Here is a 14,337-nt window from a genome sequence, read left to right as displayed (position 1 = left end):
CCCTAAAAAAAGACAGTGAAAGATATGATCACTGTCTTCAAAACACTTTCGCCTAACTTAAGATGATGATAATATTGGGTTAAATAACCTCCAACTGGGGCTGGGGGTTTAGCTCAGCGGCATAAGAGCCTGCCTTGCAAGCAGGTAGTCTTGAGTTCAATCCCTGGTACCGATAAAAAGGAAAAAGACAAAAAAAAAACAAAACAAAAACAAAAAAAAAAACTCCAAGTTCATAGAGCTGACTCCAATTCGAAACCTGAGTACTTCCACTGCCTCATTGCTGATAGTATAGATTCTCATATAGTATAGATTTCTCAGACCTACGAACAGTGAGATAAAATATGGCTGGCTGTTAACGATCAACTTGGCGCAAGACTTGAAACTACCTGCTGTTGCCTCTTCCTCTGCTAAGTTACCCTTTCCTGTTCCTTTTATTATGCTTACTTTACACTTGATTTGTTCACTTTTTCTAGTTTCTTTTTCTTTTTTATTTAACTTTTTCTGGTTTCTTAAAGGAGATTACTGATTTGAAACCTTCCCCTATTCTCACATAAACATGCATGCCATAGAGTTTTTCTGCTTTTTCTATATCCCACAAATTTAGTAGGAAGGCAGTAATGTGGTATACTCCAAGGACTCAACTTGTTTGCTCTCATTCTCTCAGAGGCTATATAGTCCTTTACTCCCTGTTGTCTAGTTTCATAAAATCAGTGTTTCATATATTTTTCTAGTTTTCTGATTGTTTAAAGGCAGAAGGATAAATCTAAATCTTTTTTATTCTCTTTTGGTTAGAAATGGAGATTCTTTATTTTTTTTAAGCCTACACAAGGAGATATACTTTGTTGGTAAATAATACTTGAATGAGCAGCTATGTAGTTTCATACAATTACTTTGTATTTCCTATTTACCTATAGGGTCAAGTTTTTCAATTGTAATACTCCTTTAAAATTATCTATAACAAGACAATAGAAACCAAAATTTAAGCTCTAATTTACCACTATTAACTATTTTCAAATTGATTTGTATTTTTTTAATATTGAAAGCTTAATGACATTTTCCAGCATACACATAACAGAATATTTATGAGTATTAAATGAGTTAATGCATGTAAAGTGCTTTAGAAGCATTTGCTGCAATTAAATGGTTGATTACAACTTCTTGAGCACATACAGGGCTGATAAATCTGAAGATGGAGAATTCTCATTGGTAAGTCAGAGCTCTGGTTATTCTGGGAGGTTTTATGCATAAATATTTTTACATTTTTCAGTTTTAATTTCTGATATTACTTACTTATATAACTCATAAGAACAAATGTCTTTGGGTTCCTTCAGTACCGTTTAAAAGGGCAAAGAATTGAAGAATGGTGTGCTAAATTTCTGATCTATGTTGTTTTTGTCAAGAGTATCTCTAAATTTTTTCATCTTTTTAATCAACCCTTAAGTATATCTGCTTCATTTTATGACAGTTCTGTGTATGATACTACCTCATGAATCATAGGATCAATGTCATGAAAATGAATCTTTTGAATTCTAGTTTATCTTTAAATTTCTTATATCTTTGTCCTAAATTGCCAAAGGTCTTTGTTCCTAATTATGTGAATGTATGGAAGCACGACCTAGTTCATTCTTAGGATTCTTATTTTTAAGATAAAAATAACTTCTTCAATTTGTTGCAGTTCACCTAATGTTGCCAAGAAATTTCATGTTGGACATTTGCGTTCTACTATCATAGGTAAGTGTTTACTTTCACAGAAAATCCTTAAACATGCCTTTGGGGTAATATAGGATAATACAGTATTTAATTTAATATTAAAATAATAAAAGTATAGGGGAAAAAACCACACAAAAAAGGCTAACATTAGTATGAGCCAAATGTTTTTTAAATATTACATGAGATGGGAAACTTTACAAATTTAAAGGTGAAATTTCAAAACCAAGTAATAATCCAAAATCTGTTTTAACTGGTATATTATGATTTTAATTTTCTGAAAGTATGTGTATATATATGTAGAAGAACTGATGCATGCAAAAGTAAAAATAATCAGGTGAGAATGACAGTAACTCTTGGTGTTGGTGTTTGTGGTGACCTACACAAGGATTGGGGTCCTGAGAGTGAGTGACGGGTGATTAAGAAGAAACAAGACACAAAAAATGAAACCTAGGACTAAGTGGGATCTGACGTCTCTGATGGAAAGATAGCAATGAAATCCCAACCCCAGTGTACTTAATATATAAAGTCAAAAAAGGTAAATGCCCATTAGGGTCTAGAATGCAAGGTCTCAGTGTTTTGCTGAGAACACTGAAAGAGAAACATTTTTAAAGCCATCTTGCTACAGGTAACAGGGAAGACTACCAAGGCCAGACACTTGCTGATAGGCCACTGAGCTAGAGGTCAGCTTGTTCACACAGTCTGCCTCTGGCATTCCATGTCCTTGGGACTGGCTTTGCTCTAATCTCAAGGAGCTTATTGACCTCAGGCTTAGCCATGGCTCAAGTGTTCTGCACAGGTTTTGTTGTTATTCACATAGATTACATTTAAAAAAAAAAAAAAGCAAACTCAGTCTCAATAATGTGAGTAGTAGCAGTAATGTTCAAGACTAGAAATGAAAACAAGGCTATTCTAATAGAGATTACTTTATACTGTTTCATATCGGTCATGCTTCTTTGTTTAGTACTTAAGATTTTCTGTTAAAGCATTGCATTTTGCAGCAGTCCAATTTAAAATCCAGATTATAATTAGATAATATTAGAATTATAAGGGACTTTGGAGTTTATTTCATTTAATGTGTTGTCCAATGTAGAAATCTATTTCATGCTCAAAGAAAGTTGTTTATGCTCAGATACTTCTAAGAATTGAAGAAATGAGCAGTTGTAGGATAGATTATCACTGAATTAGGATCAACTATCATTTTACAAAGTTCTTGGGGAGCATTTTAAGGGGAAATAATAAGACTTGATGAAAAACAATATATAAAATACACTGTGTAGAAAAAGTTACATGAATAAGTCAAAGTATAGGAGTGAGTAAATAGTAGATAAGACACAATAAAGTTGTTTTGATAGTTAAAGAAAATGGACCAGAAAGAAATAGTATTTATTGAGATCTTGTTTATGCACAGTATTTTCATGTGTTGTTTCACGTAATCTCACAACAGCCCTGATTGGTAAGTACGATTAACTTTGGTGAATAGCTGAAGAAATTCAGATATCAAAAGTAAATTTCCTAAAACCACATGAATAGTAAGTATTTTGGCCACGATATGAAATCAGTCTTAATTCCTAAAGGCTAGCTCAGTGATTTAATTGAATTTCGAAGGTAACAAGGTACTAAGAAAACTGAACCTAGAGTCTGAGTAGCAACTGAAGATATTTCTTGTTGCTAAAACTATTGATTTGGAATCTCTAGAAATACAAACGTTCACACACCAAAAAAAAGGTAGCTGTAATTTACATCAAATATGTGTATCAGGATCTGTTGACAGAAAACTGAAATCCATTCTTACTTAAACAAGGAGTTTATTACAGTTTATTATAGTGCCGATGGGGGACTGAAGAAGGTTTAGATTAAATGGCTTCTAAAAGTGCGCCATAGAACTTGGTTATCAAAGGAGTCCCCGCCATTTCTGCCATCATTTCCTTTCCCCTGAAATTATATTGCCACAACCACAATCCAAAAACTGCCACTATTCTTTGTCATTCATGTCTTCTAGCATCCACACAGATAAAACAAGTGACCCCATGACCTGTCATTCATTTCCTTCAGAAGTTATGACAAGACAATAAGACCTCTGTTAGTAGTATGTACTCATGCGTGTGTATGCTTGTGTGTATGCACAGACACACACGTACACAGCACATCCCAAAGCCCCATAACTGTTTGTCAGAAAAATGAGAAGTAGCATTTCTTCCAAATGTCATGCAGTGTGTTTGATTGCCCAGCCTTAGAAGGACTGACTTCTGGCACTGTAACCACAAGAGACTCTGGGAAATACTTTCAAGTTTCCAGCCCCTGCTGGAAGTATGAGGGCTTATTAGAAACGAGTAGAATGGAAGTTGACTATGTCAGCAATACAGGAACGTGAAAGCCTTGGATTTTTGTGTGTTTTAGGGAGTGGTAGGCTTATATAGGATAGACCTTAGTGATTGAAAGGAAATCAAGTAAACTGTTTATAAAAACAACATGGTGGCTTAGCATCTTAGGGTACAGCTAAATTATACATTTATATTCTGTCCTTGGATTGACCAGAAGTTGCATGTGTTCTCTGATATTGATGAAAATTCTGTCTGTAACTTAGATGAAAAACGAATGAATGTTTTACTTTTTTAAAAAAATTGAGGGGCTGGGGATTTAGCTCAGGGGTATAAGCACCTGCCTTGCGAGCGCACAGTTGTGAGTTCGATCCCCGGCACCGATAAAAAAAAAAATTGAGTTAGCAAATTTTGTGAATTTTCTGTTTTTGCTTTCATACTAGAGAAACACATGATTCTTAAGCCAAAGTGAGTAATAACAATAAGAAAGTATATTTTATTGATTATAGGAAATTTTATAGCAAATCTCAAAGAAGCTTTAGGACATCAAGTAACAAGAATAAATTACCTTGGAGATTGGGGCATGCAGTTTGGTAAGTATATTTGAGAATTTTTTTCATTTCACTATGAAGTTTAATTTTTTTAAAATATCATTTCACTTGATCATCTGAACAGTGTAGGCAAAATCCTATTACATGAAATAATGTGTCCTATGTTTTTTGGTTTGTTTTGGTTTGGTTTGGTTTGATTTGGTTTGGTTTATGTTGGCTGCAGATTGAATCCAGAGCCTCATGTATTCACACCACATACTCTATCACTGGGCTACATCACCAGCTTGTAATGTTATTTTATTTAGTAAGAGTAATTCTTGCCACACACTTTGGGAAAGGAAATGTCACACATTGAGAACAACACTGGAATAACACGCAACACACACACACACACACACACATAGTTGTTTTAATGAAGAAGGTAGCATGCAGAGAAGAAATAAGTCTAGCTATATATACTTTATCAACTACAATCTTTCCATTTGTAAAGTTTTTTTAGAAGACATTTCTGTTTGTCTTACTGTGTTTTATATCATCTTGCTATTTTTAAATCTAGTTAAGTCCAGTCTCCCCGGGCCACACCACATGCAATAAGATTCGTTATCCTATCATGGATGAGGGGCCCAGAAGAGAAACAAAATATACTACGACTTCCCCTTTAACTGTACAGTGGTAGTCAGAAAGGAGAGAAAGGAAGACAGGAATAAGAACCAAACAGATTAGGAGTGTACTGCAAATTATCTCTCACATCATGAGTTTACTCAGAGCTATTACTACCTCATATAAGTCAGTCATCCAGGAATGCAAGGTCAAGATAAGAAATGAAGCCATTGTAGTAGTGAAGGATTAGGAATATGAACTTCTTGTAATTTTTGAGATCCAGCCCTAAGGCCGTGTGTGTAAAGCGTTCTCTGACATGCAGACACAGTCTTGTCCACTTTCTCGTATCACCAAATTCCTAGACCCCAGCTGCACTCACACAGGCTTTTCTCTTGTTACATTCTTTTTGTGTGCTTCTCTCCCTGATAAATGATATGTTCCTTGAAGGCCTGAACTGTATCTTATTTTTGTATCTCTTTATTTTTCTGCCTCTTATTTTCTCATAAGAGGCACCTAGAGTGAGTAAAAATTTCCTAGGAAATGTTTTCTAATAGTAATCTAAAAGAAAGGCTAAGTAATATTTTAAAGCTTTTGTAAGTATGCATTATGCATGGTTTGTTGTAAAGTTCATTGATATTTCTGTGTTCACAGGTAAAGAAGTAAAATTATGATTTTCAAGGAAAGCACAGTTTATTTATTATAGGGGATTTATGATTACATCTCATGAATGCTTTTCTTTTCAGTCAATGAAAATTTTTTTCAGACACTGGAAAGGACAGAAGTTGAAAGTGGTAACAGTACCCTTACTATTCACTGTGGAAAAATCAGAAAATGTGTTCTGCATTCCAGAAGTCCACCTGCAATTCACAATTGATAGTCTAATGCTCAGGCTCCAGGCTCAGCAGTCAGACTTAATAGTTTGACTGATTTAGGCCTTTTATAGGCCTTGACAAATGTGATTCTGGCATTCATTAAATTATAGCTGCAGGATTTTGTTATAGGGACTTTTCTCTAAAGCACTGCTATGGTTAATGATTGTCAATATTTCCATTATAGCCATCATTATTGAAGAATTACAATTTTGCTGTTTCAGCTATCCCCGTTTGAAAACTGGCAGATGGTTCCAAAGCATAGAATTAGTTTCTGAACATGTATTAGATTGAATGTTAAATAGAGTGGTCTTAATTTTTTCATTTGTATGTTTTAAAACTCACTGAGCATCTTTCCATACCCTGTTACTAGGAACCTGAATCACAATCACATTTGTTCTTGTTTGAAAGTGAGTAAAAATTCAGTCATCTTTTAAAGTTCAAAGCATTATATATCCCTGCGGTCAGTAGAATTCTGCTTTCTACTGAGCCTTATGTAAAAAATATAGATGAGCAAGGCCCTTTAGATTTGAAGTTTGATAATTGACATAGTTCTAGAAATTGATTTTCATTTTTTTCCCTTTTTTATATTTTGGTACTGGGGATCGAACTCATGACTTCATGCTTGCCAGACAGGCACTTGTGCCACTGAGCTAAATCCCCAGCCTAGAAATTGACTTTCAAAATAATCAGTTTTTTACTGCTGTTGGCCTAAGCTATCTATACCATTTCAAACTGAAATTATGATCTTTTAGCAAAATTTCTTGAGAATATAAATATTCAGTCTAAGAATTTCCTTTTCTAGCTTTAAAATTGTATTTTTTAAAAAGGTTCAAATCAGTGAGGCATGATAGCATGTACCTGTAATCCTAGCCCTCAGAAAGACAAGAGGATCACAGGTTTGAACCTAGTTGGACAATTTAGTGACTTCAAGACCTTGCCCCAAAATAAACTTTATTGCAATTCTTCCAGAAACATCACTAATTTTTTTAACTGAATCTTTGCAGAAATTTTTGATTACACACTTTAAAAAAAGCAATGAAGTGCAATTTGTCTTTTTTGTTTTTAATCATCACTAAGCATTGACAAGAAAAATATTTTTTGAAAGTAAAAAGTATTACCGGATTCTTGTTAAGTGATTTGTATAGTTTCTCTGAATATAACTGTCTATTAAACTGCTAATTCCAAAACCAGACTGGTTGAGCATTATTGTCCATCTTGGAGAACTTCATTAACAAAACATTAATTTCAGTGTGTCTTTCATGTTAAGAAGTCCTTGTCCAGCCCAGAGTGAAAGACATTGCTCTGCCTGCCTTCTAAGTCTCCAGCTGATACAGTTCACTCTCTGGGATTTTGCTTAGCATGACTGTTCATTTGAGAGGCCATGAGACTCATATTCTCTGCCAGTTCCAGGTTTCAATTATTGTATTAGAGAATAGTCATAAAAACATTTGTATATGTGCAACTTAGAGTAAAATTTTCTTCTTAGAGTAGTTTTGATCTGACTTTGTTCAATCTGTGAGTGTGGAATTTATGTTTGAACAGATGATTGTACTTTATTTTGGCAGAGGGTGGGTGTTTAGCTCAGTACAAAGTCCCAGGATATAGTCCCTAGTATCCATACCCTAAAAAATTGTTTTATTTGAGTGTCTAGTGCTTCGTGGAAAGCTGCTCCATAAATGTTTGTTTGCTAGGGAAGTATTGGACACTGTTAATACAAAGTTAGAGTACTCCGAGATCCTGCCTTTGATTAATGCATGGTCCTGTGAACCTTAATTTTATTAATCTATTCGGTACATAGCACTAAATGTATGATTCAGGAAACAATTGTGAGGGCTAATCTCTATCTGTTCTACTGTTCTATTTTGTAATACTTTATTTACTGGTTTTTATGGTAGGTCTTCTGGGGACTGGCTTCCAGCTGTTTGGCTATGAAGAAAAACTTCAGTCCAATCCTTTACAGCACCTCTTTGAAGTAAGTTGTCAAGAAACAGTATCAGAAAATGCTTCAGTATTTTTTTTTCAAACTACTGTGCAGCTTGTTGACTAATTTTTAATGCCACGGGTTTAAAAACTATGTTTCTTGAAACATGAACTGAAAATTTAATTGAAAATTTTTCTTGTTATTAGGAGGTTCTTTTCACTTTCATATCCATGTGTGCCTTTTATTACTGTTTTTTAGTCCACTAGAGACATTTTTACCTTAGGTATCAAATCTATAAATAAACATGTAGGATAACAGATTAGACACTGAAAAATAATTCTGTGTTTTTATCAGTTGACATGCTGTTTTGCTCATGTGGATAACTATGGTTGATTTAAACTTGCTAAGCATGAATACTTTTTTACTCTTTTTTTTTTTTTTGGCTTGAGGAAAAGCATCTTCCTCTGAATTCATGTGTCCTTTTTTTTCTTTTATGTCCATATATAGCATTTAGCTCATTTTTCTGGCTTTTGCCCAGTGTGAACTTTCCGTCCTTCATTTAGTCTATTGAATGCTTTATCTTTCATCCTTCCTTGACTTTACTAATTAAGGACTTCCTGTCTCAGTAATCTCTGGAGATGAGTTTTCATTACATTGTCCCAGTTGTTTTCTCTGCTATTTCTGGGCCTCCCAAAGGAAACACACAGTGTCAACTATGTTAGTGACATACCAGGAACAAACTCAAGTGTCCTGCCTTTGTTTAAGCAAGAGAATACATCAGAATAATTCTTTACTTCTCCATTAAGCCAGAAGAGCTCTTTAAAAAGCTTTAAAGGTTTGTCATTTCCTCTTAAACTCATGTGCGCATTGCATTTTAATGCCTACATTTTGATTTATATTAACCAAAGACTGTCTTTCCACTAGCAGTTCTATTGATAAACAAGAGTTTAAAATTTAACAACTCTTTATAGATATCTGCAAATAAAGCTTGCCCAGCTGGGAATAGAGCTCAGCGGCACAGTGCCTCCTGGCAAACATAAGGTCCCAATTTCAATTACCAGTACCAAAACAAAAAAACACAAATAAAGCATGCCTGCTCAATGCCTAGAATTTTTTACTGTATTATGTTTTTATACTTTGAATAATGGTGAGTGTTTTTTTACCACAATCCTTTTGACAATTCCATGCCCTTATAGATACTACAGGCACAAATAATATAAGTATCTGCTTTGAGACAGTGTCAGTTTTTGTGCTTTTTAGTTTGTTGGGGTATTTGTCTGTTTGTTAGATTTGTCTGTCTTTTTAGATTTTTTGAGACAGGGTCTTGTTTTGTATTTGAGGCTGGCCTCGAACTCACTGAGTAGTTCAGGCTGGCCTCAAACTTGCAGCAATTCTCCTTCCTCAGCCTCCCAATGCAGGGATTACAGGTATGTACCACCACATCACAGTTAATCCAGTTATCATCCTTCAAGATTGATAAAAATAGTAGACAACTCATATCTGTGGTAGAGGTTATTAAGTGATGGGTACACATAAGAAACAAGGGCAGGGAGTAATTCTCTGAATGACTAGAAAGCCAAGGAATCCTGTACCTAATAGGGAGCAGAACTTTCAGGCAAAAGGCAAATGAGACACACACATGTTGCTGTTGGGAATGGAAGACAGAGCCCCACTGCAGCGCTCACCTGCTCTCTCTCCTATGAGGGAAAGAGACTGCATGGTTCACTTTGGTGCCTCCACCGAAACATTTTCATTGGTACTTTATTATATCTTTTTGCTAACTTTTGCAGATCCAGTTTTCGTTTTAGTGACAGTTGTTACTGTGAATTACTTTCATCAACTCTTAGTGTAAATGAGGAATTTTGATTTTTTTAAACTTTTAAGAACATTTTAATGTATTATTCTGTTCCTAAAGGAAAATTTGAAAGACTTACAAATAACTGAAGTTTTATATAGATGCTCTGTCGCTCCAGAGATGACATACATGGTAATATAACAGTGACCTACAGGACAGATCAGCAGATGCCAAATGAGTAACTAAAAGCAGGGTAAAACTTAGTATCAGTTTTCATTGTATGCCTACTTCCTTCATCACTTAAACTTTGGGTCAGATCCTTGCTTAGTTCTGCATGCAGGTATATTAATGTTTAAGAATGTCTGTACTACAAGTTTTGCTCATCCTAAATTCACTGAGCCTAACTCATCACCCTTTATCACTGAAACAGCAAGACAATAATTACTGAAGTAGTTTTCAGGGTTTAGTAGTGATAGCCAATTGCCAGTTTTGTAATATCCAGTTTTAGAGCCTCTGGAATGATGCCTAGAAGTCTCCTGTCATTGTGTTAAACCTACTGTAATCACTTCAGATTTCAAGAAAAGCAAAACCTCATAGACCATTTCATGATGAGTTATTTATTCTATGGTAGAAACCAAGGCTCCCCACCCAGAGTAGGAACAGTTGCTTTAAGATGGGAAACAAATTGCCTACTGAGCAATTACAGTTTTCCCAGAATCTCACGGGAGCGGTGCTACTCAAGATACTGATGAACCAGACGAAGGTTTTACCAAGATCACTTATGTTGCTAGCTGTACAAACCGTCACTCTTCCTTTTGTTGCCCTTTTTGTAAAACACCAAAGCTTCTGTTAACCCTTTAAAGATAGATATTGAGCCTATTTATTTGTGCTTCCCAATCTAGCCATGCCTACCCTTCACCACTGTTTTTCTGTATTGACATTATCAATGTATAGCCAACCCTGGTCTCTTGGCATAACAAGTTCCACAAACAGTAATACAAAGGACCTCCATCTTCACTTCAGGTTATCAGAGTCAAGGATAATAATTCTATGCTTGATGGTTAGTGTATTGGCAGATATTTTTGACACTAGCTGATGGGAAATAAAATGTTTAGAACAATTTGCATTTTACCCTTTCTTATTTGTGAAAATCTTCTAAAAGCTATCGTCAAACCAAGTTTCTTTCTTGTCAGACTTTAGTTATGAGCTCTTTGATTAAAAAGGACCATGTTTCCAGATTTTCTTTTTGTCGTTCCAATGATAAGTGTCTGAATGAATGTGATCTTTTAGTTCTTGTTGCTCCATTTTTTGTTTCTAAATTGTAAAGTATGAAACATACTTTTAGTGCAGGGAAGGACAAACTATTGTAGGATCCACTAATTACCATTTAGTGGACTCTTACTTTACTTTTTTCATTTTACTAACCAAAAGCTTAAGGGCCAGTCCCAAAATTCCCATGCTAGCTATTCCCCGTTCCCCCCACACACAAACACTCTGGTATTGCAAATGCCTTTCTGAGTCATTCATTTCATTGGCTGTAGAAATGAACACAGTAGTTTCATTTCTTACATCCCCCAGTGCTATTCCAAGGACACAGCTTTGGCAGTTTTGACCTTCTGGTATATTTTTTTTTAGTTTGGCTTTGGCCAAAGGCCTGTAGGATTTGGTGGCTTATCTTCTTCTGAATTTCACCATAATCACTATGTTGCACTGTCAAATTTCTCATCTAAGTTAGACATGGCATTGGGATCATTGTAGCATTTTTTTCTTGATGAAAATACTGAACACTCAAAGTCATTTCTCTTGTTTCCATTTTGGTACCTACTAGTGTTTCTGTGTACCTATTGTCCATTTTTTCCCAAAATAGTTGGCTGTGATTCATGGGGAATTAGGACATTTATGGACCAATATTTGAAAGCTTTTTCTTTTTTGCAATTTAAACTATGCTCCTGTGGCTAATGGTATTCTGGTATCAAATTTTGTTGTCTACTAGTCTTTTTGTGCTTAGTTCTTTATATTTGGGCAGATCAGTCCAAGAACTGGCTATAATTACCTGAATTAATTGAATTCAAAATAAAATTTCATATGCTTTGTTGGTAATCTAATATGCAGAAATAGTGAAGATAGAGTATTAATATTGCTTAAGGAAAGCTAAGACATTTACATCCAGTGTTTGCAATGTGAGAGCTAAAAGAAAAATTGTATTTCCATTCTCAAAAACAGTATATACTAAGCCACATTATTGTCAAATCTAGGCTTAAAAGTTCTAACTTAACAATAGTATTAACTAAAAAAAGAAATGTGACCTAAATGATAAAGAACTTTTGAACACAATTTTTTAATAAAATAACTGCTAACAGCATACATACTCCTCAGTATGACTGGAATCAACCTAGTGTTGAAAAACTATTTTGCAACTCTAATTTGTTCCTTTGTGTCTAAATCTAGCCTGAAGTAGGAATTATCTCTGAAATACATACTTTGCAAGGATAAAATGTTCACAGTAGCCCATAGCCATAAATCAAAACTGTTAGGAACTTTGTAGGACTCACTGAGAAGTGGAGGAGCACTGTGTACCACTACGTGCACCTTCCCACATCCCCTCTCCAGGCCGTCCCACTCACAGTCTTTAGAAAATGGTCAAACAAATCATACAATGTTTTAGAAGTTAAATCCAGTGTCACCCAAGAAAAACTGAAAAAGGCACATAGGAAACCAACTTTGTAGTTTCACCCTGATAAGAATGCAAAGGAGAAAAATTTAAACAGATTTCTTAAGTTTATGAAATTCTCTCTGATGCCAAGAAAAAAGAATTATATGACCGAGGAGGACAGGTCATTAAGGAGGGTGGAGCATGGCAGTTTTGGCTCCTCTGGCTTGCCCATGGATAGCTTCTATAGGTTGTTTGGAGAGGAGGAGAGATGCAGGGCGAAAGGAGAGGTAAGAATGTGGTATGTCAGTTCTCAGTTACCTTAGAAGGTTTATATCATGGTGCAACAAGGAAACCGCTCTGCAGAAGAATATGATTTGTGACAAATGTGAAAGCTGAGATGGTAAGAAAGGCGATACGAAGAGCTGTCACAACTGCTGAGGTACTGGAATGCAAATAAAAATCCATGAGATAGGACTAAAAGGTTCAGTAAATTCATTCTTGTATGAATGGAGTGCTAGGACCAGGGGGAACTGGGGAATGAGTCAGTCCTAAAGATAGGTGTAAAAGCTGCAGTGGAGGGCTGGGAATATAGCTTAGCAGCATAAGCACCTGCCTGGCAAGTGCAAGGTCCCGAGTTCGATTTCCAGTACCCCCCTCCCCCCCGCCCCAAAAAAGGCTGCAATGGAAGATAGATAATTAGGAAAAGATTCTAGAAGTTCCTAATGACAAAGGCCTGAAAGATGGCCATAAGATAACATTCCTGGGCTGGAGAGTTAGCTCAGCGGCATAAGCGCCTGCCTAGCAAGTGCAAGGTCGTGAGTTTGATCCCCAGTACAAAAAAAAAAAAAAAAAAAAAAAAAAAAAAATTAGAAAATAACATTCTATAGTGAAGGAGACCAAGAACCAGGACTGATATTTTACTCAACAAGAATAGACCTGTCCATGTGTATGGATATACAGCTAGTTGGAGCACTGTGTGGCTTCCAGAAGCCAATGTCCACTCTTGACAACTGAACCACAGTCATCACTTCTCATTCAGAAAAACTGTCAAATGTGGAGACATCGACTTCAAGGTAAACTTTCCTGAAAATGGTTTTCTCTTTCCTGATAAACTGTCTTTGCTGGAGAAATTCTTGTTTAGGAGGAAAGAAGCAGAGGAGACTGCTGAAATGGATCAAGTAGAACTGGTGAACTTCGATCCAAATCAAGAAAGATGATGCCATTATATTGGAAAAGCCTGTGAAGATGATGAACTTCACCCTAGAGGTGATATTCAGATGTGGCCTCTTAAAGGGATCAATGAATAACACTCACTGCCGCATTTAGTGTGCAATAGTGAATGCGTGAAGGACTGTAGTCACTCACTACTTGCTGTTGTGTTTGTTTCAATATTCAATTACAGTAATGTTTTAAGAGTTAAGTGAAGAAGAAATGCAAATACAGAAGCTCCGACTTTGCCCTATACATGTAATGAGTTCAGTATGCAGGATGAAGTTTAATGACTGTAAAAAGTACCTGACTCTGGTGCCTGTTAGGCCATACTTTATAATTGATTTTAATTGTGTACATGGACAAGCTTAGACTGAAGTGCTAGGTGTATGTGTTGACCTTAGTGTCTGACCCTTCATTGTTAAACAAGCTATGGATTAAAACCCTGTATTTAACTGGAAATCAGAAAAGGAAACAGTTTGTAGAAGTGTTGGTTTGTCTAGCGTTTTGTTTGTTGTTTGGTTTTTTTGGTACTGGGGATTAAGCTCACAGCCTCGTGCTTTGTGCTGCGCTGCTGAGCTGTGTCCCTGGCCCCGGTCTAGTTAGTTATGTTAACTGCAACTCATTGTGGTGCCTCTGCATTCTGTTGCCTCAGCTATACTTGAAGGTGGCATAAAATATAATTTATCCTACAATATCACTGATAGA

General features: G+C 35.7%; 1 protein-coding gene across 4 annotated transcripts in view; it reads left to right on the top strand.

The window, feature by feature from the left end:
- Positions 1–14,337, top strand: part of Rars2 (arginyl-tRNA synthetase 2, mitochondrial) — a 70,601-nt gene that overhangs the window by 39,381 nt on the left and 16,883 nt on the right. For all 4 annotated transcript variants that reach the window (XM_013150011.3, XM_063233193.1, XM_063233194.1 and 1 more), the window contains 3 exons: positions 1,676–1,731; positions 4,538–4,621; positions 7,947–8,023. In XM_013150011.3, coding sequence (XP_013005465.1) covers positions 1,676–1,731; positions 4,538–4,621; positions 7,947–8,023 — 217 coding nt within the window. The remainder of the gene's footprint in view (positions 1–1,675; positions 1,732–4,537; positions 4,622–7,946; positions 8,024–14,337) is intronic.

This window comes from Cavia porcellus, unplaced genomic scaffold, assembly GCF_034190915.1.
Source record: "Cavia porcellus strain 051 isolate PalLab524CR breed Dunkin Hartley unplaced genomic scaffold, mCavPor4.1 scaffold_22, whole genome shotgun sequence".
Lineage (NCBI taxonomy): Eukaryota > Metazoa > Chordata > Mammalia > Rodentia > Caviidae > Cavia > Cavia porcellus.
Note: the sequence above shows the minus strand (reverse complement) of the source record. Positions and strands in the feature narration are given on the sequence as shown.